At 44.4% G+C, this 26501-nt stretch overlaps 1 protein-coding gene across 4 annotated transcripts in view; it reads left to right on the plus strand.

Annotated features, from left to right (window-relative positions):
* SMG6 (SMG6 nonsense mediated mRNA decay factor) overlaps positions 1-26501 on the plus strand; it is a 1202478-nt gene that overhangs the window by 253123 nt on the left and 922854 nt on the right. For all 4 annotated transcript variants that reach the window (XM_078680136.1, XM_078680134.1, XM_078680133.1 and 1 more), the window contains exons 7-8: positions 15385-15495; positions 16679-16891. In XM_078680136.1, the coding sequence (XP_078536262.1) occupies positions 15385-15495; positions 16679-16891 (324 nt within the window). The remainder of the gene's footprint in view (positions 1-15384; positions 15496-16678; positions 16892-26501) is intronic.

The following is a 26501-nucleotide window of genomic DNA, read 5'->3' on the forward strand; positions in this document are numbered from 1 at the left end:
TGCAATGAGGACCGGGTTTGCAGCAGCCAAAAGATCCATCTCCAGATGGATTGTCTCTTGTATCAAACTAGCATACCAGCTGGCTGGCAAACCTTTGTTGCAATCACCCAAAGCTTATTCCACTAGAGGGAAAGCAGCCACAATAGCTTTTTTGCATGACATTCCTATGTCAGAAATATGCAAGGCTGCGACATGGAAATCAGTCCATACCTTTACAAGGCATTATTGCCTAGAGTCTGATTCCAGAGCGGATTCTCAAGTAGGGCAAGCCTCCTTGAGAAACCTTTTTGGGTAGAATAAGGCCTGTTCTTGGGCCTACGGATATGAATGTTATCTGTTGATTCCTTTGCCCGCAGGGATGAGGTGAGGCTTGCTACTCTATTCTAATGCTTATGACTATTGATGAGGATCCCCTGGAAGAGAAGGATTAGTTACTTACCTGTAATCCTAGTTCTCTTCCAGGGGTATCCTCATCAAAGTCATAAGCAACCCTCCCGCCTCCCCGGGCAAAGGACTTTGTTTATTACATAGGAGATGTGTTTTAACCTGTTATTACCAGGGTTTGGTTTTCAGTCTCCGAAAAGAACAACTGACCTAACTGTAACCCCTGAGGCATGATGGGAAGCTAGGGGCAGAGGTGCCTTAAAGGCACAGCGTCAGTTTTAGTGCATTCAGCTACAGGTTAGCTTTTCAGTCTTTTTAGACTGGGGATTTGCAATGCAGCCTGGGAGCTGTATATGTTTACAGTGTGTTATGAGAATTTCTACTGTTTTTTAAGCATTAAAACAGTTTCTAAACAAGCATTGGTGTTGTTTCTCATGTTTCTAATGCAAAATACACTGTATGGTGGAAATTCTTCACAGCATATTACAGCTCTGTTGTTTTATTTGGCTGCAATTGCTTATTTTTATATATATATATATTTATATATATATGTCTATATATATGTGGGGCACATATAATATATTGTTTCCGGGGTCCCGCGCATGGGCGGGAATATTCTAATGCTTATGACTTTGATGAGGATACCCCTGGAAGAGAACTAGGATTACAGGTAAGTAACTAATCCATCATGGGCCCCTGATGCATCATCTCATTTAAGCCAGGTCTATCAACATCTCGCAGTGAATAGCGGGGTGGGACTGGATCTACAAAACTGGGATATTCCTCTTTGCAAGAAGTCCAATGGACCACTTGAAATTGGTGGACCTCCCCTTACGTTTGTCTACAAACCTATGCTATAGGGTTACACGCAGAGAACAAATCCACCAGTGCCTGTGGAGGAAATAGCACTATTTTTTCCGCCGGACAATCCCTGTGCACTCTGTCCCACCAGTGGGGGGGGGGGGGGGGGGTCTTGCACGGATAATAATTTCAAAGTTCTGTCCTGGAATGTGGCAGGCTTATCTAACAAATCAGCTTGCCCCGACTGGGGGCTTTTTATAGACCAGTACGATGTCTGCCTACTCCCGGAGACATGGGCAAGGAAAGCAATTGTAAGGTTGGGTTTTGCGTCCTATAACAACATGGCATCTATAGGTGTAAGGGGTAGACCTTACGGGGGATTATCCATATTGGTAGCCTCGCATTTGGGCTGTACGGTGACACAAATAAATACTCCAACTACAGATATTCAATGTTTCACACTGAAGTTCCCATCTAAACTAAGGGTGACTTTTATTAATGTCTATTCTCGCCCTGTTAGGCTGGGGAAAGAATCCCCCACTTTGACCTTGCTAGATACTTTTATCTCCACTGTCTCTGGTGAGAGTAGACTGATTATTGCAGGAGATTTTAATTGTAAATATGAGCCTTTACCTGGCATTGGAAACTCACTTACCAGAGAAGAAGATGAGCAATGGTCTATTCCAGAGCTTCAGATTGTTCCTACTAAGGTTTGGTCATCACTGGCTCTCCAAATTAATTCTATAACTATGGCCCATTCTTTGAGAGCCTGTAATGGACGTGCCCATTCAGATCGCGAAGGGAATGCCACGTTTAATCGTGTTGGTCAGGCCTCCCGGTTAGATTATATCTTAGTAGAGACAAGGACATGGTCTTGGGTCATTGACTTTGAGATTCTTTTACGCCATGACAGTGATCATAATGCTCTGGTCTTAAATCTTAAGACTTCCTGAGACAGGCATTGCCCCCGGGAAAAAACTAGTAAGGAAAGTGTATTGCTTCTCTCAAATGATAGAAGAAGGCTCAAATGGCCTATGATAAAACAATCCCCTGATAAAAATGAGTGCCTTATATTTAGTTGTTCATAAGTTTTTTTGTAGAGATAAGTAGTTTCATTGAGCACGGACAGGAAGTGATGATAGATAAAATGTATAAATTACACGCGGGGCTGGTGGCTGATCTAGCAGACTTACTTAACCCAATAGTGACTAAACCCAGGTCGAACCAGATGACCCAATCGTGGTTTGATCATAAGTGTAAGAAGGCAAAGTCTCTATTAATTGAGTCAATTAAAGCCCATGACAGGAGCCAAATAAAACTCCGGAGACAGGAGTATAAGCAGGCTATTACAGAGGCTAAACAGCATTGGGAAAATAGTAAATGGGACAGTGTAAAAGGTGCTCTGGGGAATAGGAATAAGCGGGAATTCTGGACAATCGTGAGAACTGGCAGTGGATATGGTCAAGTGGCAGATGAGCCGAATATTGCACCTGAGAAGTGGATGGAACATTTCCGGGCACTGTATTCGACCGAAATGGTTATTTCCATATCGCAGACAATCTCCCAGAAAGAACACATCGACTTCTCATATAGTCCTGAAAATGCTCCCACACTGCCCAGAATTAAAACTGACTTTCCAAGAGATTTTATTTTTTGCACGGAAATGAAGTTTTCTTTTAAGGAGTCTGCCCGACATCTACATGCACTTTTCATGTTAAATGGACAGTGGCTACAGAGATTTACTTTGGGGTGTGAACAGTGGCTACTGGCTAGTTGGTAGCTGTATGGACTATGTACAGCACAGACTGGCCGCTGTGAGTTGTCTTGTGAATTGGATACTATCTGTGGATAACTATTGTGAATTGGCCATTAGCTGTGTAGTGCTGTCCATTCGATAAGAGAATGTTCAGGGGGTGTCTATTAATATGGTATACAGTTACATGTAAACACTGGCTGAGCGTTTGAGAGATGGTGTACGAATACTACCGACCTCTGTTGTTTACCTGGGTTGAGCACATTAAGATAGTTGCAAAGATATGGTAATAGTCTAGCGGGGGTGGCTTTCAGCTTTGGATCACCAGGATGAGTATGTCATATTCCAAGCTGGCCTGGATTTACCATAATCTGTTTCGCAGATTTCTGTTAGGGCATGTTTATTGCCAAAACAAGGTTTGGTGTTTGCCAGCAGTTTGGTCTCACAATGTTCACGAAATTAACAGTAATAACTAAATAAGTAAAGTGTATGTGTTTGTAAAAGTTAAGGGTAACAATAGACCTCACAGGCACCCCAATGGGTTGTGCTTTATCACATCAACACGTGTGCATCTATGTAATCTGTACTGTAGGACCTAAACATGCGAGGAGAGAAAGCCCTCTCCGCAGGACAAAAGCACAGTGTTAACTTGTACCTCTGTATGGAGAATATTTTTCACACATGAAACAGCCTTGCAAAGCTAATGTGTAATGTACTAAGAAAAATGGGCAATTTCCATTAAACTATCTGATTGCTTGCCAAGGTAGACTTACATATGTTGGTTCTGGCATTCAGCAGGAACTTGCAAGTAACATATTTTACCGGATCTAATGATGAAACTGTGAAATAGAAGACTATTGAAAAATAGTTGAACTCTCAATCATAGCATTTTTTAACGTTATGCACACTGAATCATAATAAAGTATCATGCTTTCATTTGTTTCCATGGTTTTAACTCTCACTGAGGGCGCCATTACAGGGGGTTTGAATACTTACATATTCACTTGCACTGGCCTCTGACCCATTCACTTACTTAGCTTTGTTGATTATAGGCTCACATCATTGTTGCTCCTCTAAGTAGGGACAGTGCTAGTAGACCGATTCACCAGCTTTGACTTCTAATGTTCAAGCAAAAGGAGAAACCAGATGATTGGGTATGTGGTAAAGACGGTTTCCATGATGCATCTGGTGAACCACTTATTCCCTTTTTTTTTTTTTTAAACGTTTTACATACACTTCAGGCTCTTACTCCATGGGTCACTCCAATTTATGCCGTTTAAATGGAACAGTATTGTAGAAAGAAGTTGGATAATACTGGTACTCCTTTAGAAATAGAGTACTTCAGGTTGGTGTCTGAGAACCCTTAAAGTTTAGATTCATAATTGTAGTACCAGCCACTTCCTAGAGCTGCACTCTCTAGGTCTTTCTGATCATTGTAATGGAGCATATGCTGCTGCTTGGTATTTGTGTTATGAATCTGAGACTGACTACTTGGAGTTGTTTTACAAAGAATACCCAAACTACAAGCAGTTCTGGTATAGTACACAGTTGTTCATTTATGCAGTGGAAGATAGTTGTGGCTTTCAGGGTTTGCAAGAGTGTCTAGCGCAGTGAATGTAGTTGCTAATCAGTGATAAATTGTGAGCTTTGAATAGAACATGGCTGCAGAAGGCAGGCTGCTGGACAGGCTGGGTACAGTCCTTACAAAGCAGTACTGGCAAAGGGGTGACACACTGAATGGCTAGCAGATGAAGAACACAGAAACTAGTGACAAAAAAAGGTAGGCTTGCTACTATACTGTTAGAAGATTGGATTGGGTCAGGCTGTTGGAATACCATCGAAATGACTGGCACAGGCCATGAAGCCAAGCCTGACATGGATGTCAGGCCTACATTAGGTTGGCATGGCCCAGACTGCCAAAAGCATGGACTAGAGCTAATCCTGGTTGTCTCTTGAGTCAACGATGCACGCTAATCTTAGAGACAACAATGCAGAAGGGAACCACTACCCCCAAATAAGCTGTGATCTCCTCTCTCTGAAACCCACAATATGAATGAATCCATGCTAGGATAGGGGCCCAAAGACAATACACAACATACAGCGGGAGCTGAAATGAGAGGGACATGCGAATAAATGGATCAGGATGATGGCAGAAATAAACCATTATTTTTATTTAAACTCACTATCTTGCATGACTTGCTCCCAGAGGAGCATCTCGGCGCTGGGAACAGCAGGTTGGCATGAGTACTCACCAGAAATTTAGATAGAAACATTAAATAGCAATAGCAAATTTTTAATAGCTTTTTGAATTTAGTATGGTCCTCACATAGCCGACAAGACAGAACGTTTATTCCAGTATGATGGCGCCAGATAGGAAAATGATCTACCCACGATTCTGGCGGTGCCATTGCGAGGCATTTTTAAATAAGACTTATTGGAAGATCTTAAAGCCATGGCTGATACAGGCAAAGCTTGAAATGCAAATAAGTGGGCAAGGCCTTAATTAAGGATTTCTGGGTCAAGCAGAATATTTTGAAGAATATGCTCCTCGAGCTTTGCATAGTCTGCCAATTTTCCAGTCACAAGGTAGGTTACTCCTCCTTTCGGTGATAGTGCGCATGGGCATCGACTCCATTGTTAGATTGTTTTTTTCTGCCATCAGGTTTGAACGTGAATTGCTGCGCTGCGGTTCGACACTGTTCTCGGCTTCCTCTTGGTGCGCAATCCACTACCCTTGACGGTCTTGCTTCTCGATTGTGTTCCCATTCTTCGCGTATCGTATCATTTAAGACATTTTCGATCGGAAAACTTGTGGCTGGCTGTTGGGCCTACCCTTGTCAGGTCAGCTCGCAGTTGAGGGAATGGCTCCATCTAAATTCTGTCCCATGTGTCGCACGAAGTATCCGCGCACCGACTTGCATGAAGTGTTCAACTTGTGTCTGTCCCCGGAACACAACGAACAAGACTGCGACACGTGCAGATCTTTTCGACCAAAGAAGAAGCTCTGTGATCGTCGAATTCGACGTCACTAGATGTGCCAATAAGGCGGCTTTGCTCCTAATCTCTTTGGAGAAGTTTCCGAACATGAAATCTTCGACGCACAAGGAGCCGAGGAAGAGGAGGAACACATTTCCCTGTCCGAAGACGACTCTGAAATGGAGGAAGACGTTCCGCAGGGTCAGCGTATCATGAGTACTGATACCCCGTGCCCATACCCAAGCCCGGGAAAAAGGCACTTAGAACATGTTTCCAGCGCCCCACCTTCAGGCTTCGGCACCAAAACACCAACCAAAGCCTTCCGGCTCTGGACCGAGTCGGCCTTATTCGGGCACCGGACCAAAATCTTCGGCGCCTAAATCCAAACACGTCGTCATTGACATCCCTTCGATACCAAAACCTAAATTTTCGGAGCCGGAAACCTTGGTGCCAAAAACTTCCGCAATTAAAACATTGGCACCGAAAGACAAAACAGCTCCTCCCCAATCAAAGCAGCCTCGTTTCAATGTCCCGCCTTCCAACACTGACCTGAAACAGAAAGAACTTGTCATTAATCCTAAAACTGGTCATATTCGTCTAAAATTGCCAGTTAAACTGAAGCCAGAGATGGAAGAAGCTTACCACATTCCCCTTAAAAAGAAAAATGTTGGTACTAATCCTTCTCCTCCTCCTCTTGACCTTAATTTACTCATTACTCCTACAAATTCACCAAAACCACAGTCACCGGATCACCAAGATGACGGGGATGAGGACGCACTACATGACAATAGCCCCGATGCATGGGATGATTACAATACAGATCCTAACACTGACACTGGCCTAGATCTATACCCTACAAAACCTTCTCCACCTGACGACAATGAAGGGTACATAGAATTAATTAACAGGGCTTCTCAATATTACATGGTTCAGCTTCCCAAGGAGCCCCTTGAAAAGGATTTTCTTTTTGCAACATTAAGTTCTTCTCAAAGAGCAAATCATACACTACCGATGCTTAAGGACATGCTTAAGCATACAGATGACATTTTTAAGGAACCAGTGCATGCAAGGATACGAACACCAAAGGTAGATAAATACAAACCTGCACCTACAGACCCAGTCTACATTAAAGGCCAAGTTCCCTTAGACTCCCTAGTCGTTTCCAACGCAGGCAAAAGAGCGAACTCTCAAACAGGAGATGCCCCTCTACTGACAAGGAGTCCAAGCTTATAGATGCCTCTGGTAAAAGAGTAGCAGTGCAGGCAGCCAATCACTGGCGTATTGCCAACACCCAGGCTCTCTTAACAAGATACAGCATGGCTCACTTTGACGAATTGGAACAATTGCTCCAATTCGTGCCAGACGATCATAAACCAAAGGTACATGAGTTAATTCAGGAAGGAAAACTAATTTCCAACCCTTCCATTAGGTGTGCTTTAGACGCAGCTGACACAGCAGCTTGTGCTGTCAACACTAGTGTTCTTCTAAGATGTCACACCTGGCTAAGGATTTCAGGGTTTAAACCTAAAGTCCAGGCTTCCATTTTAAACCTACACTTTGATTAAGAACACCTTTTTGGTGTCCTGTGGTGGATACCTCTTAAGAAAAAAAATTGAAAAGGACACGGAGGTCGCAAAATCCATGGGAGCTCTGCAGTCCCCTTCTGGTAAGGGTTGCTTTCGCCGCTCCTTTTACAGGGGGCTCAAAGAATATATTCATAGTTGCCTTTATAGGAAGATGAGGTAACAATCAGTCACCCTCTCCCAGAGGTTACTTTTAGAGGAGGATTTCGAAGCAATAACAATAATAATAATAATAACTATAATAATAATAATAATAATAATAATTAATAAATAATACAAAAAGAAAATAATGGCAAGGGAAGGGCCACCCTGTATTTCCCCTGCAGTAAACAAATAGTGACTTGCCTCCTTTCCCCCCGATTATCCCACACCTGTTGGTGGACATCTCTCTCAATTCCTTCAATACAATAACTTCAGACAGATGGGTCCTAGATATTATCCAATCTGGTTATTGCCTGTAGCTTACAGACAATCCCCCAAACATTCCTCCGCAAACACACAAAATGTCACCGGACAATCTGGAGTTTCTCAAACAAGAAGTACACTCTCTACTGCAAAAAGGAGCTATAGAGCCCGTCCCATTACAATATCAACGGCTCGGGTATACTCCCTATACTTCCTCATACCAAAAAGGACGAATCTCTCATGCCTATATTAGACCTGAGAGACCTAAACCTATATATTCAATTGGACTATTTTCACATGGTAACACTCCAACAAGTTCTCCCACTCCTTCAGCAAGGCGATTTTCTGTCTACTCTAAACTTAAAGGACGCATACTTCCATATTCCAATACATCCCGCTCATTGCAAATTCCTCAGGTTTGTGGTAGGGGGACAACATGATCAGTTCAAATTACTCCCGTTCGGAGTCATCAGTGCCTCCAGAGTATTCACCATATGCCTGGCAGTAGTCGCAGCACATCTGCGAAGACAACATATTCATGTCTTTCCATACTTGGACGACTGGCTCATCAAAGCCAGTACTCTCACAAAGCGTCTACAGTACACTTACTGCACAGCCTGGGATTCACAGTAAATCTGTTAAAGTCCCATCTCCAACCCTCTAGTACGCAAACGTACTTAGGAGCCACTCTAGATACACAAAAAGCTCTAGCCTGTCTCAACCCAGCCATAATCCACAATATTCAGGCTCTAATTACCAAGTTTCGGTCCAACCACTCATTACCAGCTTGGGTATTCATGCAGCTACTGGGAATGATGGCATCTTGCATCATGATAGTTCAGTATGCAAGACTTCAAATGGGTCCCCTGCAGGAATGTTTAGCACGTCATCTCAAGGTCAATTGGCAGATCTAGGGTTGGTGGAGGGCCGCACTCATCACTCTGTGCAGTGGTGAAATCCACAGATCCTTTCCAAAGCTCGGCCTTTCATCGACCCAGTTCCACAGACAGTGCTAACAGCAGATGCATCGCTCAATGGTTGGGGAGCTCATCTCCAAACTCACACAATTCAGAGATAGCAAGCGGAGTCAAAAGCAACTCCACATAAATCATCTAGAGCTGCTTGCAGTCTTTCTAGCTCTCAAAGACTTCCAGACTCACCTTGTAGGCAAAGCTGTCCTGATACGCACAGACAACATGACAGCCATATATTACATACAGAAACGGGGGCACACTCTCTCCAACTGTCACACCTTGCACAACCCATTTGGAGGTGGGCCATTCATCACAAGAGTTATCTCCTAGCGGAACACCTACCAGGATGGATCAACCAGATTGCAGATCTGCTCAGCGGACAAACACAACAGATCTGTTTGCCACACACCAAAATGCCCAAACTTCACCCTATAGGTATCCACACCCATTATACAAAGGCAATGCTCTATAGATGAACTAGTCAGGGATATTTGCCTCTGCTTTTCAGCCTATCCCACTCATTCCACTAGTGGTTCGGAAGCTCAGACAAACATCCCTCACACTAATCCTAGTAGCTCCCACATGGGCCCGTCAACCCTTGTTCACTACCCTGTTGGAACTCTCAGTAGTTCCTTATCAAAAACTACATCTCACACTCCGTCTCCTCATGCAGAGCCATTGAGATATAAGACATCCAGATCCCAAACCTCTCAACCTTGCAATCTGGCATCTGAAATAATAGAGTTTGGTTATCTAAATCTTCCACCAGACTGTATGAATATCATTAAAGAAGAGAGAAGACCTACTACAAGAGCTTGCTATGCAGCTAAATGGAAGCGGTTTGTTATTTATTGTAATAACAACCACATTAACCCGCTGGAAGCTTCAGTTCAAAGTATCATTTGTTATTTACTGCATTTGCAGTACTCAAATCTAGCATATACATCTATATACTTACATCTTGCGGCAATAGCTGCATACCTTCAGAATATACAGCATCTGTCTCTTTTCAGAGTGCCTATTGTCAAGGCTTTTATGGAGGGACTTAAACAAGTCATTCCACCAAGACTTCCACCTGCCCCAGCGTGGAATCTTAATATTGTCCTCACCTGACTAATGGGTTAACCCTTTGAACCATTGCTTAAATGTGAACTGCAATTTCTCACTTGGAAAGTTGCTTTCCTCATTGCCATTACATCACTGAGGAGAGTGGGTGAGCTTCAGCCACTAACCATAGAAGAACCATTTTTACAAATACACCAGAGCAAAGTGGTTCTTTGCACTAACCCTACATTTCTACCCAAAGTAGTAGCTGCCTTCCACATCAACCAATCTGTTGAGTTCCCAGTGTTCTTTACTCAACCAGATTCAAAGGTAGAACGAGCTCTATACACCTTAGATGTTCAACAAGCTTTACTTTATTGCATAGAAAGGACAAATCCTTTTTGAAAAACTAAACAACTCTTTGTTGCTTTTGCCCCACCACAGAAAGGCAATCCCATTTCTAAATCCGGTATTGTCAGGTTGATAGTCCAATGCATTCAAACATGCTATGTAAAAGCAAAGAGGCCTTTACCAATACTCCATAGAGCGCATTCCACTTGCAATCTAGGGGCTTCTATGGCTTTCTTAGGAAACATTCCCATATCTGACATATATAGAGCTGCAACATGGTCTACACCACACACATTTACGAAACACTGTGTGAATGTGTTAGACACACAACAAGCTAATTGTAGTTGTCCATACACTTTTTCAAACAACTGCAACAGCTATAGGTTAACCACCGCTTTGGGAGATAACTGCTGTATAGTCTATGCAAAGTATATGATCTACAGCTCAGATGCTGGAAAAGGAAAATGCTACTTACCCAGTATGCATCTGTTCTTGGCATGTAGAGCTGCAGATTCACATGCGCCCACCCGCCTCCCCGGGTATCTGCACCTGTTCCAGTACTAGCTTACTTACATACATACTCATGGACATTTCTAGTCTACTCTTACTAACTCCATTTTCACCCTCTGTGGGAAAACAATCTATCAATGGAGTTGATGCCCATGCGCACTATCACTGAAAGGAGGAGTCACCTACCTTGTGATTGGAAAAGACTTATTTGAAGAAAAACAAAGTGCAAACATCTGGACCCAACACTATGCAGACTATACAAAGCATGTGAATCTACAGCTCTACATGCCAAGAAAAGATGCATACTGGGTAAGTAGCATTTTTCTTTTTTTATGGGCAGCTAGTGCAGGTCCCTTGAAATGGGAGCCATGGTAGTATGGCGGAGCCAGTTACAATTTAGCCGTGCGGCAGTATTCTGCACAGCTTGTGATTCCAAGGTGTCATTTGCTGCTCCTAGGAGCACATTACCATAGTTCGGTCAGCTGGTAATGAGAGCTTGGACTAGAGACTTTCTGTATTGGGGAGGGGCGGGGGGTGTGGGGGGGAGTGGGGCACGCGGAAAAGTCTTCCTTAAGAGCCGCATGGTGGAAAAGCAGGTACCACAGATGGAGGTAACCTGGGATTTCATTGATCAAGATTGATCTATTTTGACTCCCCGATTTTTAGGTCTCGGCTAGCGTAGGCTGTGTGTGCGCAGTCTCGCTGGCGAGATCTTATGTCTCAGAGTAGCAAGGGTTAAACCCGCCCTTCTTCTCCATTGGCTGGCCCGCCCTTCTTCTCCATTGGCTGGCCTCCTAAACGGCAGCCAGCCATTGGAGAAGAGGTCTCTGTGACAATCTCTTTTCGCTGTAAGCCCTGTCCTTTTCGGATTGAGGGGTGTGTTTTTTTCGTTTCTTTCGCTAAAGAAAAACACGCCCCCAATCCGAAAAGGACTGGGCTTACAGACAACTGGTGCCTTTGCAACCAATCAAGTCGGAACAGATGGAGTGTCAAGTTTCTAACTGTTACACATTCCTTTGTGGCAGAGTGTGTGTGGGGCTATGTGTGTGTGTGGGGCTCTGTGTGTGGGGCTCTGTGTGTGGGGCTCTGTGTGTGTGTGTGGGGCTCTGTGTGTGTGTGTGGGTCTGTGTGTGTGTGTGTGGGGCTCTGTGTGTGCGCGTGGGGCTCTGTGTGTGTATGGCTCTGTGTGTGTGTGGCTCTGTCTGTGTGTGTGTGGCTCTGTCTGTGTGTGTGTGGCTCTGTCTGTGTGTGTGTGGCTCTGTCTGTGTGTGTGTGTGTGTGTGGCTCTGTCTGTGTGTGTGTGTGTGTGGCTCGGTCTGTGTGTGGCTCGCTCGGTCTGTGTGTGGCTCGGTCTGTGTGTGGCTCGGTCTGTGTGTGGCTCGGTCTGTGTGTGGCTCGGTCTGTGTGTGGCTCGGTCTGTGTGTGGCTCGGTCTGTGTGTGGCTCGGTCTGTGTGTGGCTCGGTCAGTGTGTGGCTCGGTCAGTGTGTGGTACAAAAGGGGGTGGTGATGGACGGAGCATCTGAACCAATCAAACACTCACACCCAGTCAACAGATCTGGGTTTAATCCATCACCGTTCTTTAGCCCACTCTGCCACCCCAGTTCAGACATGGCCATATGCAAATCAGTCTGACCCTGTGCCTCATGGGAACAGTCCAGCCCGAACTGCTAAGCCATGCCTTCCCTGGACCAGATTCAAGCTTCCTAGGACCGGTTTCTGGCATTACAGTCGTCTTCAGCCAGGCTTGCTTGAATCCAGTGGCAAAGTGAGCAAGGGGCATACCCTGCCAACTTATGGCGAACAAAGTGGTACAAAAGTCTGTCTGTGTGTGGCTCTGTCTGTGTGTGGCTTTGTCTGTGTGTGGCTCTGTCTATGTGTGTGTGTAACCTTAAGGGTTCACAAGGAGGGAAGGAGCCAACACTGAAGTGTGGTATAACTGTTTATTGAGTGGTTTCTACAAAGTCAAAGAATGACCGAATTTCAAAATTGTATCCATAGGGCAAAGGTCCTAGCGAGAGGGGTGGGGGTGGCTTCCGTTCTCGGGCTGGCGTAGTCCTCCTCTTCGGCCCGTCTCGCTCGAACCCAAAACAAAAGGAAAAGAAACGTGGCCGTTAGTTCACAGCACGATACCTCTCAAGGCTTGGGGAAAGGGAGTGAGGGTAACACTCGTGAGGAAGGCAAAAGACAGTCACCAGATGCCGGAGAGTGAGTATAACCCGGAATGTGCAGGGTGCTGTGCTCAATAGACCGCAGTGCCCGGCCAAGTTCCTCCCTCCTCCCTCCTCCCTCCTCCCTCCTCCCTAGGTTACCCGGTCCCTGCTCGTTTAAAGCTTAACAACGTACACAAGCGTTCCCGTACCTGGTGTAGCCACGCGTCTTCCTGTGATAATGCCTCCGGTTCGTTCTCTCGGTCCAGCAGGCGGATACCAGTTTCCCCGACTACAGCTTGGGCCGTTGCTCCAGGGGCGGGGTTGTCTCCCTCCTCCGGCGTCCTCCACGTCCAGTCCTCCAAGGTGGTTGGCTTCTCTTCGGCTTCCCTGCTCCAACTTGCGCCACACCATCCACAACTCCGCGTCTTCCGGGTCCGCCTTTGTCCTCCCTGTGCCTGACTCCGATTGGCTTGTGGACTCCGCCATCATAGGGGTGGAGTTCCAGTCCGGGAAGTCCAGGCCATCCTTAAAGGGCCCGGACCAGTCCTGAAAGCGAGATTGAGAGTCCGTTACGGGGCATGTCTTGACCCCGTGACAGTGTGGCTCTGTGTGTGTGTGTTTGTGGCTCTGTGTGTGGCTCTGTGTGTGTGTGTGGCTCTGTCTGTGTGTGTTTGGCTCTGTCTGTGTGTGTTTGGCTCTGTCTGTGGCTCTGTGTGTGTATGTGTGGCTCTGTGTGTGTGTGTGTGTGGCTGTGTGTGTGTGTGTGTGGCTCTGTGTGTGTGTGTAGCTCTGTGTGTGTGTGGCTCTGTGTGTGTGTTGCTCTGTGTGTGTGTGTGTGTGGCTCGGTGTGTGTGTGTTTGGCTGAGTGTGTGTGTGTGGCTCTGTGTGTGTATGTGTGGCTCTGTGTGTGTGTGTGGCTCTGTGTGTGTGTGTGTGTGTGTGAGAGTGGCTGTGTGTGTGTGTGTGGCTCTGTGTGTGTGTGTGTTGCTCTGTGTGTGTGTGTGTGTGTGGCTCTGTGTGTGGCTCTGTGTGTGTGTGTGGCCCTGTGTGTGTGTGTGTGTGTGTGGCTCTGTGTGTGTTTGTGGCTCTGTGTTTGTGGCTCTGTCTGTGTTTGTGGCTCTGTCTGTGTTTGTGGCTCTGTCTGTGTGTTTGTGGCTCTGTCTGTGTGTGGCTCTGTCTGTGTGTGGCTCTGTCTGTGTGTGGCTCTGTCTGTGTGTGGCTCTGTCTGTGTGTGGCTCTGTCTGTGTGTGGCTCTGTCTGTGTGTGGCTCTGTCTGTGTGTGGCTCTGTCTGTGTGGCTCTGTCTGTGTGGCTCTGTCTGTGTGGCTCTGTGTGTGTGTGTGGCTCTGTGTGTGTGTGTGTGGCTCTGTGTGTGTGTGTGTGTGTGGCTCTGTCTGTGTGTGTGTGTGGCTCTGTCTGTGTGTGTGTGTGGCTCTGTGTGTGGCTCTGTCTGTGTGTGTGTGGCTCTGTCTGTGTGTGTGTGTGGCTCTGTCTGTGTGTGTGTGTGTGTGTGTGGCTCTGTCTGTGTGTGTGTGTGTGGCTCTGTCTGTGTGTGTGTGTGTGTGTGTGGCTCTGTCTGTGTGTGTGTGTCTGTGTGTGTGTGTGTGGCTCTGTGTGTGTGGCTCTATATGGGTAGTTTTTTTTGTAGGTAGGTGTGAGGGTGGCTCTGTGTGTGTGTGTGTGTAGGTGGGTCTATGTGTGGGTGGCTCTGTATGTGTGTGTGGGTGGCTTTGTGTGTGTGGCTATGTGTGTGGGTGCAAATGCAATAGGTCTCGTATTTGCGAGAGATTAAGCTATTGGCGTTGTAAATGACAATGCCATTTATTTAAAAACAAAAACATAAATAAAAATGTCATGAGCAATGCCAATAGCTCTAACTTTAACAAAGCCGAGACCATTGCATTGTAAATACTTGTTTACTACCTGTTTGGGGGCAGGAGCTGGACCAAGCTCAGGTGGTCACTAGTCAGCTGTACACATTCCCACAACCTTGCTAAAAAGTAGAATGTGTGAGCAACTCTGTTCATGGTGGGACACAATGTAGATATGCAAACTGGTGTGGTTTGTGTTGATGTAGCAGGGGCTGGAATCTGCCTTACTTACCACCAACCATTATGGTGTTCTGTGATGGGGCGAGTTGTTGGTCACTGGTGAAAGGGATTATGTAATGACCTGGGAACTAATAGCACTGTTGGCAGATGGAGCCAATCTTGCAGAAAGCAGGGTCAGGGCTATATTGTCCAAAGACTGGCATGGTGCTCTGCTTACTTATGTCAATAAATTCAAACCGTTTCACATCAGAGCCAGAAATAGCATTTTTTACAATTTTACCTGAATATTGCCCTACACATTTTCATTGTTTCTTGGTGTGAAACTGTTTTTGTAATGGTTATTATGTCTCACATCTAGATTGTCTCTTATTGCATTGTGTTTTGTGTTCCATTTACTTGAAGCGGAGAAAGCTAGACGCAGTGTATTATTACATGCGCAGTTTGGCTGCCAGTAATCCTATCCTGACCGCCAAGGAAAGCCTGATGAGCCTGTTTGAGGAAACCAAGCGCAAGGTATGTGTGTACTGCCCAGAGCATGCATATTGAATGTACTCGCACTGTAGGAACATACAGAATGGGTGTGTGCACACCTGTAAAGAGCTTTATGTTGTGTTCACTTCGCCAGGGGTGCCTGTGAAAGGAGTGCTGTGTCTTGTGTGTTATATGTACCCAATGGGATTTTAAATAAACATAAGAGATGTCTGGGAAGACAAGCATCCTCCGTTGGTTAGAGTTTGGAATGTGTTTGGCCATCAGACTTCAAAGAGTTTAGTCTGATGCTTTGATATAGAAGTGAGATTATAACTCATTCAAGAGGGAGCACTTTACTGAGCAACAGCAACCTGCAGTAATTTCTGGAAAAATAAGCTGATTTTCCCGACATTCTTTTTTTGTTTGATGAGAACAACTGATGAAAGAGTGTCCCCATGATAAATTAACTTCGAACGGTCAAATAAATATTTATGGCAGGGTACAGGTAGCAAAACAGCTCATTCTGATCTGACAGGACAGGGAGGTTGCATGTCCCTGTAGCTGATGGCCAGAGGACGGTTGAGGGGCTTCTAAAACCCTGCAAGCGGGTAGAGAAGTTGTTGGCTATGTAAAAGTTGACCTTGTCTGTGTAGAGTCTTCCCTAGATAGTTCGACAACATTAGAGCGCCTACAATGTCTTGAAGCTAGTGAGGTATGGGCTGTCCAGGACTCCTAAATAGGAGAAAAAGCTCAAGAGATAGCCAAATGCTTATTAATTCATAAGAAACCCTCTAGATGAGAGATGAGGCTGAAAAATGGTTGAAAAAGCATGAGTCTGAACTGGTGTTGATACCTGGTATTGCTTTAAGCATGAAACATACTTGCCAGGTAATACCAGTTTGTTTTCAGAGCAGATATCGGTTTATCACATAACCTCAAGTGCTAGGTAACGTGGGCATGCAAAGTGTTTGAATGTGCTATATGTGTATCCTGCTGTAATGTAAATGTGGTAGTGTGTTTGGTATGTGCACTGTATAGGAATGTGCATATTGACTTGTACACCATGTAGGAGCGTGCATAGGCTGTGTGTTGTGCAAGGAGTACAATTGCATGTTCCCTGCACAGATCAATGTTCATGCATAGGGACAGTACAGAAGTGGTGGCGTAACATGACAGAAGCCGCTTTTAGCCCTCAGTCTTGCACATCTTTTGTCGTTTTCTCCAGGCCGAGCAGATTGAGTTGAGAAAGAGGCAGGAGCTGGAACTCAGCCCATGCCGTCGGGGGAATAACAGAAAAACCACATGTGGATACTCTGGGGAAGACACTACTCGCTTGGAGATCTGGATCCATCCTTCAAATCCTCATTCCTCAAAGGGCCGGGAATCAGGCCAGGATTCCGAAGAGGATGATGACTTGCTGACCATCAGCCCTGGCGATGTAAGTGAACGTATTGATGCAAGAGAGGAAATGTGTGAGAGAACCTTACATGCACACCTTTCCCACTACCCTCCACTGAATAGATTGCTTTCAAAAGCAATTGCATGTTCTCTTTTAGGTAGCTCCAAGGGACTCAAATGTCTTGGTGTCTACCTTTCTCAGACAGGACAGCTGAGAGACTTGTGAAACTAAGAAGCAGGTGAAGTGTGTGGGGATGTAAGGGGTTAAGGTTATGGATCAGAGTTTCTGGTGGAGGCCTACGCTCCAGCTGTTGATAATGATATCATTCGGTCAGTCTATACCTTAAATCTTCTGAAGGTACTTTTTTGCCTTAGATTTAAACGGTTGCTTTGAAGAGAGATTGTGGTCCTCCGACAGTGTACATAATTGCACCTGCTGTCCTAGTAGAAACACTCCGAGCATAAAATCCGCAGCATAATCTGCAGTCGGCTAAAGAATATCTTTGGCATTTGCCATGCTATTATCATCATTGACTGGGTGAATGCTTAAAATCTGTACTGACTTTCTCCTTGTAAAGAAAATTATTGCCTAAGGAAGTGACTTCACTTCAGAAAGAGTCATACTGTCCATCTCTTTCCAAAGTAGTTTTGTGTCTTACCATAGTGCATGACCTTTTCAGTCTCATGAAACACCTATGTGAACATACACTCCTTTCTGCAGTGACAATAATCATTATGACCAGGGCACAAGTCCTAAAAAAAGAAGTGGGGGGACTAACCTAGTTAGGCAGTATGCAAGTGACTGCTGCATCACGGCCCACGACTTCACAGCCCGTGACATCACGGCGCGCTGCATCACGGGCCCGCGACATCACGGCCCCTCGACATCACGGCCCCTCGACATCACGGCCCCTCGACATCACGGCCCCTCGACATCACGGCCCCTCGACATCACGGCCCCTCGACATCACGGCCCCGCGACATCACAGCCCCATGACATTACAGCGCACTACATCACAGCGCAGGACATCACAGGAATTGACATCATAGAAAGTGACATCACAAGCCACGACTTTACACAAAGTGGCATCACAAGAAGTGATTTCATATCTAAAGCCCCCCTCACATACATGTTTAGCAGGTCTATCATGTGTACGTTTGAGCGCATTGCGAGGATAATAGCACTGTGAGCTATGGAAGATGATATGTGACGTCTACACCTTGCAATCCCCCAGTTTTATGTAACACATCCTGTACATTAATTTACAAACATGTAATTTATTGTACATGTAATATGCACATGTTGATGTAAAGCGCTCTGACACCCTGCATTGGAATGAGTTGGGCTTTACAAAAAAAAATAGTGGTACTTAAATTATTTCAAAGCTTCCTCAGGGAACGTAAGCTCTTTATAAATACAATTTGTTTTGTTGTAAATACTGGGAAAGACCAACACATCTGATATTCTTACAGTGCATGCATATTTCCTAAACAGGGACTGAACATAGTGAAAAGCTACATCTCTAAAATATGTGTGAAGTGCTAACGAGGTGTGATCCTTTGTTTCCCCTACGCTTCATTTGCATCAGGTGTGAGGCTCCTGACTGCACCCAGCCAAGAGACTCGAACAAAAGGAGGCCTGATGACTCCTCAAATTCGGCCTTTGTTAACGACCCAGCAGGAGTCTTAAATGAGAAAGCCCCATCCTGTTCCCGCCTGCATATTGTTGCTTGTTGCAAATGGAAAGCAGACGTGCAGGCGCTGCTGAAAGTGTTCCGGTGTTTGGAAATTACACTGGGACGATTTCAGCACATTATTCAGTGGGACTCAAGTTCTTGGCAGGGTGGATGGCGTTCACATTGTGAAAAATGTGGGTGGGCGCAGTCTACCTGCATGTACACCCGACTCGTGCCCTTATTATGACCATGATAATGGCTGCAGAGCCTTATGATGGTGTGGGTGCTGGAGCAAGGAAATAATTTTTTATGTTGGGTCTGGTAGTGGTGATTGTGTGATCAAAGGGCACAGACATTTAGATGTTGGGCCCTGCATGTTGATTTTGGGGCCAGGGTACAGTGCTAGTTAGTGTTTGTACAGGTCATATGGTCATCTGTGGGATGGCGGGTTCTATTGGGTCGTGTTAATGAAGTGTGTGGGGACACAACATGGTGTACTTATGGCTGTCCATGCTAAGGGCATGGTAGAGAATGTAATTAAATATATGTTTGGAGACAACTTGTACTGCTGGTGTGGAATTAAATTGATGTTAGTGGGAAACATGGTTTGACATATATGAAATCCAGTTGTTATCAGTTAATTCAGGAGAATTCAGGTTCTTTGAATGGATCTCTAAAAATAGGTGTATCATGCCTTATAATACCAGCTTATAAATAATACTGATTATGTGTTGAATAATTCTAATGTTTTATTAAAACTGAGTCCACAGTAAACCACAGTGTTTTTTTTCTGTGTTGTAATTTACCAAGTCACTGATTAGTACAGCGGGTAGCTTTGTGTTCTTTTGCATTATGAAATGAAGTACATCATCCTTATTAGATCTTTGTAAGAGGGTTACAGATCTGAGAAATGTGATTCCTGGCTCTTTTAGGTTGATTATTATTTTGACTGGATAAGCTCCATGTTAAATAAAGCTTGGAGTGGTTAAATTACGTTTAAAGAACCCTACAGAGCCAGTCACTTTCAAACCTATCTTGCTGTAGTCAAAGCATGGTTTGCGGAGAAAGCAGTTCCAAAACTTGAAATCCCCCTTTGAAACCAGAGTGTCCACCTATTTTGATATTACGTGTTATGTGGTAATTTTTGCCTGCAATATTACCCTATGTAAAATTGCTTATTTTTCTTTGGAATAATTAGCTGGGAAAGACCTGAAGGAATTATGCTCTAAAACGTTCCTTAAATATAGGAACAGCCTTTGTTTGGCGAACAAGTAGCTACAGTGCCTTCCTTGATCTTCATGGAATGTTGACCCCAAACTGTGTTTTTAGGTCTCGAGCTGCTCTCGCCATGTGAGGGCCTTTTGGAATCAGTACAGTTTCGAAAGGGACTTTAAGCCCTGCCCTTGTTTTCAATTGGCACTTGTCATCGTTTAGGTTAAACACTGGCGCATGATTGAAATCCAGGCTTTTCGGTTACCGCCTTGTCCACTTTTAGGACGGCCCATCTGGACAGGCCGACGCCATCTTGTTCTTTTCTTCTAGTTCTAATGAGCTTTCATGTGCGCGCTTCAGCACCAGCACTCTCATTCCCTGCAGGGCTGTTTGCATTGATGAGATGCTTCCCGTGCTCTCCCTCTGCGAGCAACGGTGCTCGCAGGGGCCAGCTGTTTTTTTTTTCTCGAGCTTTCCTCCTCCCTCAGGAGCCCTGCAGAGCTGCGGCCACATAACCCGGTGCAATCAGGGCGAGAAAGGCAGTCAGTAGCCAGCTTTGGTGGCTCTGTTGACTGATCCTTCCATTACGGGGTCCGTGATTGAGCCCATGATCGCAGGTTCGACCCCGCTATTTATCCTTTCAAGGTCGACACAACGAACACCATAAACTCGGATAACAAGAAACTGTCTTGTGAGTGTCTATATGGTCTACACTCTACAGCAATAGTGCCCAGTGGGCGTTGCACGTCTGCCACTTCACCGTAACAATCCAGTGGTTAGAAAGCCGATTTTATAAGAAAATATCCTGTACACATAAAAGTCATGTAAGCGGTGAGAGCTACCCCCTCCTCCCTCAGGAGCCACGCAGAGCTGCGGCCACATAACCTAGTGCGAGAAAGGAAGTCAGTAGCCAGCTTTGGTGGCTCCATTGACCGATCCTTCCATTACGGAGACCGTGATTGATCCCATGGTCGCAGGTTCGACTGAGCTGTTTATCCTTTCAAGGTCAATACAACAAACACGTCAAACACAAAAACCTGATAGACCTTCTGAAACACAGAATGGAACTGTCTGGATCAGTTCTAAATTAGTTCACTTTGTTCCTCCAAAACAGATCGCAACAATTTAAGGTCAACCACTCTTTGTCGAAACCCGTCTCGGTCACGTTAGGTGTCCCTCAAGGATCTTCACTATCTCTGACACTGTTCAATTTATTCATGGAACCACTCACTGAAATTCTCAACTCGTCTAACGTGCAATATCACATGTGCGCTGATGACACACTATTAAACCTTAAGATCCATACCCTAGAAGTCATTGAAGCGCTCAACACAACTCTCGGAAAAACTCAGACCTGGCTGGCTGAAAACCATCCAAAACTGAATGCCCTCAAAACCGAATTCCTCCTAATCGCTCCTCCCGCTCTAGTGCCCAGAATGCTAGAATTGATCAAACACCTTACTGCACTCAACTGCCAACCTCTCATCGTTGACTCAGCAAAATCGCTGGGAATTACACTGGACAGAAACCTCAATATGCAAAAAGACATCAGCAACGCGACAAAGGAGCACATTTTCAGGTACATACTCTGAGAAAACTGAAACCTTTCCTGCAGGAAAAGGACTTCAAACTGTCAGTACAAGATCTAATCATCCCAAGAATTGACTATGGGAGTATCTCTCTCTGCAGCCTGCCCAGAGCTGCACGACCCCTCTAAGAGCCTCAATCAATGCTGCAGCAAGACTTATCACAGGCTCCAAAAGAAGCTCCCACATATCTCCTGACCTAAAATCCCCTATTTGGCTGCCTTTTGAAGCTAGAATACATCTGAAAATAGCATGTATGATGCATAAAGCCATTTACCACAACGCACCTAGCTATTTGGTACAGAAACTGGCGCCCTCATGAGGGGTTAGAGCTTCAAGAAGTGCTAAAACCCTTCTACTGAAACCGCAAAAATTCAACAAGAAGAAAACATGTACCCGAACCTTTTCAGGGATGGTGCCCAGAATATGGAATGCTCTACCCCCAGAAACCAGACTTAATCCTTCTACAGCATTTTTAAAAAAAGACGTTAAATCACTTCTCATGGCTAAATTCACTTGAGCATGGACTACTGTTATATTGCTACACAACGTATCTTCTTCATAGAACCGTTTATTGTCTATTGTCCAGTCAGGTCTCCTTGATACTGTATCTATATTTTGCTTGATATACATTGAATGTTTTGTAATGCATCTTATACCCATGTAGGTTTTATACTATCACGGACCAACATTGAACCCTATGTTATTTCCTTTGTATTTATGTAACTATGACACCTTCCCTGTAAAGCGCTCTGATACCCGCAAGAGTCTGGTTCGCGCTATATAAAACTTTAAAATAAACAAGCAACATTAAATCGCATAACAAACGTCTGTCATTTAGACCACAAAACTGACTTGTGAGTGTCCATATGGTCCACACTCTACAGCAATAGAGCCCAGTGGGCGTTGCCCATCTGGCACTGCACCGTAACAATCTAGTGGTTTGAAAGGGCCAAGCCAAAGCCCCTTTCTAAATTTAGTGTGTTGTTTCCCCAGTGTGTTGTATTGATGTGCAGTCAGGTCGCAGCTAAAGGTGACTAGCCAGACCAAATCATGAAATACCCTGCAAAAGTCCAGGTCAACTTAAAAAAGAGTACATCTGGGATGGCATGCTTACTTGGAATGGCAGACAGCATGGACAGTTCAGCTGCTTCGGCAAAGATGTGTGTTTATCCTGCATATGACAATTCAAATCTCAGAAGGGTCAGCCTATCATCCTTGTGACACCACTGCGTTTCCTGTTGTTTCAGAGCCCGAGAGACAGATCTGTGCACTATACAAATTGTTCAATCTAATCACGTGGTGGTGTGTAGATAAGTCTTGACAAAATACAAAAATAATGAATGGGTCCCGGGGGATGTTTTGGAAGTTACCAGTGTCCTTTTAAATGTTAAGTGTGATTCTCTAAGTAGTGCCCGACAACAATGTGATGATTCTGTACGTGACAACAATACATCATCCCAGATATGCCATAAAAAATGTTAGAAGTAAGGTTTAAAAAAAAAATGAAGACACAATCAGGGTTAAACCTGAAAACAATCTGTTTGGTTTAAAGACCCCTCTACCTGAATGTAAGTTCTGCACATTGTAGGCACATGTACGTCCTTATGGCGACACTCTAGGCTTGAGCTGGTCTGTTTTATTGTCACTTAACGTGTGAGGTGTGGTAAGAAGAGGACGTGTGGTGTCAGGGCAAAGAATGGGACGCATGCGTGTGATGTCATAGACAGAGAAGAGAAAGACTACTTTGTAGGAAGTCGCAGGCAGAGAGCTGCACAAGTGTGTGATGTCATAGGCAAAGGATATGTCACATGCAGAGAATGGCGCCCCTTTGTGTTATGTGACCTAGAAAGGGAGCCTACCCTGGTGCCATGTCCTTCAGGTGGGCAGGCATGCACCAGTGCCCTTTCTCTGCCAATGCCATCAGAAGTGTACATTTGAAGGACTTGACATCAACACCCTCACACAGTCCACACAAAACCACTCTACAACCTTATACAATCCCCTTCAATCTGACTTAAGGAAAAGCCAAACCCCAACCACACGTCTTCTGTATCTTTCCAACTTCACCAGATCCACCAATCACAGTCACATATTGCCCATCCTCAGACGCCTGACCTCAGAAGCAGAGGAGGTGTTTAAAGATGCAGAGGAGAGAACGGAGCTGGACAGGACCTACCGGATGGTGATGTGCACCGTCTTCAGAAGCAGTGAGTGTAGTGGACGTGGCGTTGGTGTCATTGCTGGAAACCAAAGGTGAACTCACATTTCATTTAAGTGCACCATGGCAGCGAAAATAAATGTGGCCCGGTAGTGCAAATCTACTAATCAGTGCACACTTACACATGAATTAGTATAGTGCAAAGATCAAACTGCAGTTTATTACCACAGTGAAGCGAACTCCAAACTGGTCCATGTGTGCATGACCACAGGCCATGGTCAGCGGGGACTGTGGATACAGTGTATTAACAAGCATTGGCATAGCCAATAGGTCTCGCCTTTGGGACCTTATAAGTGTTTAGTTATCCAGCACAATATCCTTGGTGCAACAACATCAACTGTTGCATGGCTAAACACGTATGAGGTCTAAAGTTGAGACCTATTGGCTATGCCAATGCTTGTTTACTCTGGTGTCTCCTTGCCACTGTGAGAACATGGTGGGATACTGGAGGACTGGATTGTCGGTTTTCTGTCTTATATGGTTGCAGCCTATATGGCGACATTGCTCTTTTTCTTGTATTCATTTCCTTTAACAAAAAGTTTGTGAAGAGTTTTTTTTATACCTATTTCCACTGGTGATGTTTATATATTTTTAATAGGGTTTAATTTTTTTAAGGACCTACATGGAATGAGTGGGCATATCATATTTTATTAGACTGCAAAATTGTGTTATTTAAATTGTTTTTGTGGCAAAAGCACATGCAAAATATATTTTCTTTTTAAAAGTTATCTGGAATCTCATGTGTGGGCGGCACTATTGAAGTGCTTATGCTTTCAGTGGAGTTTGCCCTGAAGGAAAACATGATTTACAGGTGAGCTAACTGTCGTTAACACTTTTTGCTGATAAAAGTGCTACTGATGGTGATGGAACTAGAAACTGACCTCTGAACAACCCTGGCCTTTTGTCTTGGTTTAAATCGAGGTGTACACTCATTTGGGAATTATTTCTTATTCCGTCAGTGAATAGTTTTCTTACCCAATTAGCAAAGGCAACTTCCTTTGCCGATAAACCCCTGTGGTGTTGTTTAAAAAAAATATATAATAATTCAATCTGCAATTTTGACCTTTTCTAATGAATTCAGTACATTTCGGCTGTTTTTGTGATTTGATATAACATGTACCTGCACACCTACTTGAATTCTGTGCACATTTATTCAGCAAATACATTTAATGCACTATTGCTGTGGAAAGCCATGTCCTCTATTGTAATGTGCATCTAAAGTTGATCTAACCCTAGTTTGCGTGGCTTGTATAGATTTTCTACGTGCATTGCTTTGATTGAGAGTACATGTCACAGAAACTTAAACTTAGACTTACAATTTCCCATCTTTCTTCTGAGAAAAAAGAAAAAAGAAATGTAAACTACCATCTGCTGAGCTAGTCATTTAAGAATCCTTGCTTAGAACTTCCAAGCGTGAGGATGAGACTGAATACGTTAAAAGTGAGAAGGCAGAGCAAGGTTGTGTATAACATAGGCACTGAAAGAGCTACAAAATGGGAGAATACAGATATTCGCAGAATGTAACATGGCACAACGTTTTTTGAATGACCTTATTGACCGGGATAAATATGTTATTAGCATCTAGCTTTGGGGGAATCACTGGAATGGCAGAACCCCAAAAGGTGTAACAACATGACACCTGTGTTGGTGTGGTGGGTGGATAAATGGGGCCTCAGACAAGCAAGGCTTCTAATTGCTGGGACTTGGAAAAGGTGGGTTTGAGGAGTTGCCAATAAGGGGAGCAGTAAGGCAAAAAGATAAGAAAATGTTGAGGACAAATGCATGAAATTAAAATTGAATTGCTTGGCATGTTTACCTTGCCACAGGGGCAACAGAGTGCTTTCAAATTTACAAGAGATACAAAGAGTTATTCAAGGGCAGCCAGTATCAATTGTGTAAATGGGTGTGGAATGTTAATCAAATTTCTACTTGTCCATGGTGTAGGTTGCTTGATAAATCTACTTGCCCTGTAACAAAATCCACTTGCCCCTTTGGTGCCGTGTAGTGCAGTGACAAATTACGGCAGCAATCTCATTATATAAGCGCATTGACATAGCTTCTCTGATTATGCAATGGCTCATACCACAGTAGTGTTTGAATACTTGAAATCCCTTTATGTTGCCACGTTTCCGTAGATCTGCATAGTGGGTTTGAAGGTAGTGGTAAGCAATAGTTCCAAAGTTAGAATGCACTTTTGAGTCTGTGCAAACCTACTAACTTGCATGTTTTAAGGGTTTTTAGCAACCCTTCTCTAATCTTTTTCCATACTGCGAAATGTTGTAAATTTACTCCTGACAATGGCAGCCGTAAACCTTCTTCCAGAGTTGGGGAAAAACTGGTTGGAGGGAAAGTGAACTTGCAAACACTCAGATTTTCACATGGGTAAATCTAAACTTGCATATTTGCTCATGCTAAAATGCAGTTCACAAATATTTTCCAGGGATACTATTTCTTGTCCTAATAAAATCTTAAGAATTCTCGAAAGCCGTATAGCTGCACTTAATGCAAGGACACTTTTTTAGAATAAAAATATCTTAGCTATGTTGCTTCTATATTGTTCTGCGAAAGTTAGCATTCGCTACACCATTTTATGCCACCATTTTGAGCCATTATCGAAAATAATCGCTCTCTCTGCGAGAAGCCGCTTTGGTAGTTTTAATTTTATCCAAGTTTGGGCCTTGCTGTACCAATGAATACACTGTTCTCATTGGCGCATGCCTTTCCCACTACATAGAGGCCTGCTCCCAATATTCCAGCGGTGGGCACAGGCAGAACAACCTTGGCATAGAGATAGTGTGTGCTTGGTCTCAGGATCGAAACTTATCCTTCTGTACCTTCTTTGTGTAGCTACCTCCATATTTAAATTTTCCATTCTGGGCGTGCCTTCAGTGGTTCTGAATCGTACATAATGTATCACCATGTTTGCTGATTTAAGTCCCTCTGCAGCAATCCACA

This window comes from Lissotriton helveticus, chromosome 3_1 (genome assembly GCF_964261635.1).
Source record: "Lissotriton helveticus chromosome 3_1, aLisHel1.1, whole genome shotgun sequence".
Taxonomy (NCBI): Eukaryota; Metazoa; Chordata; class Amphibia; order Caudata; family Salamandridae; genus Lissotriton; species Lissotriton helveticus.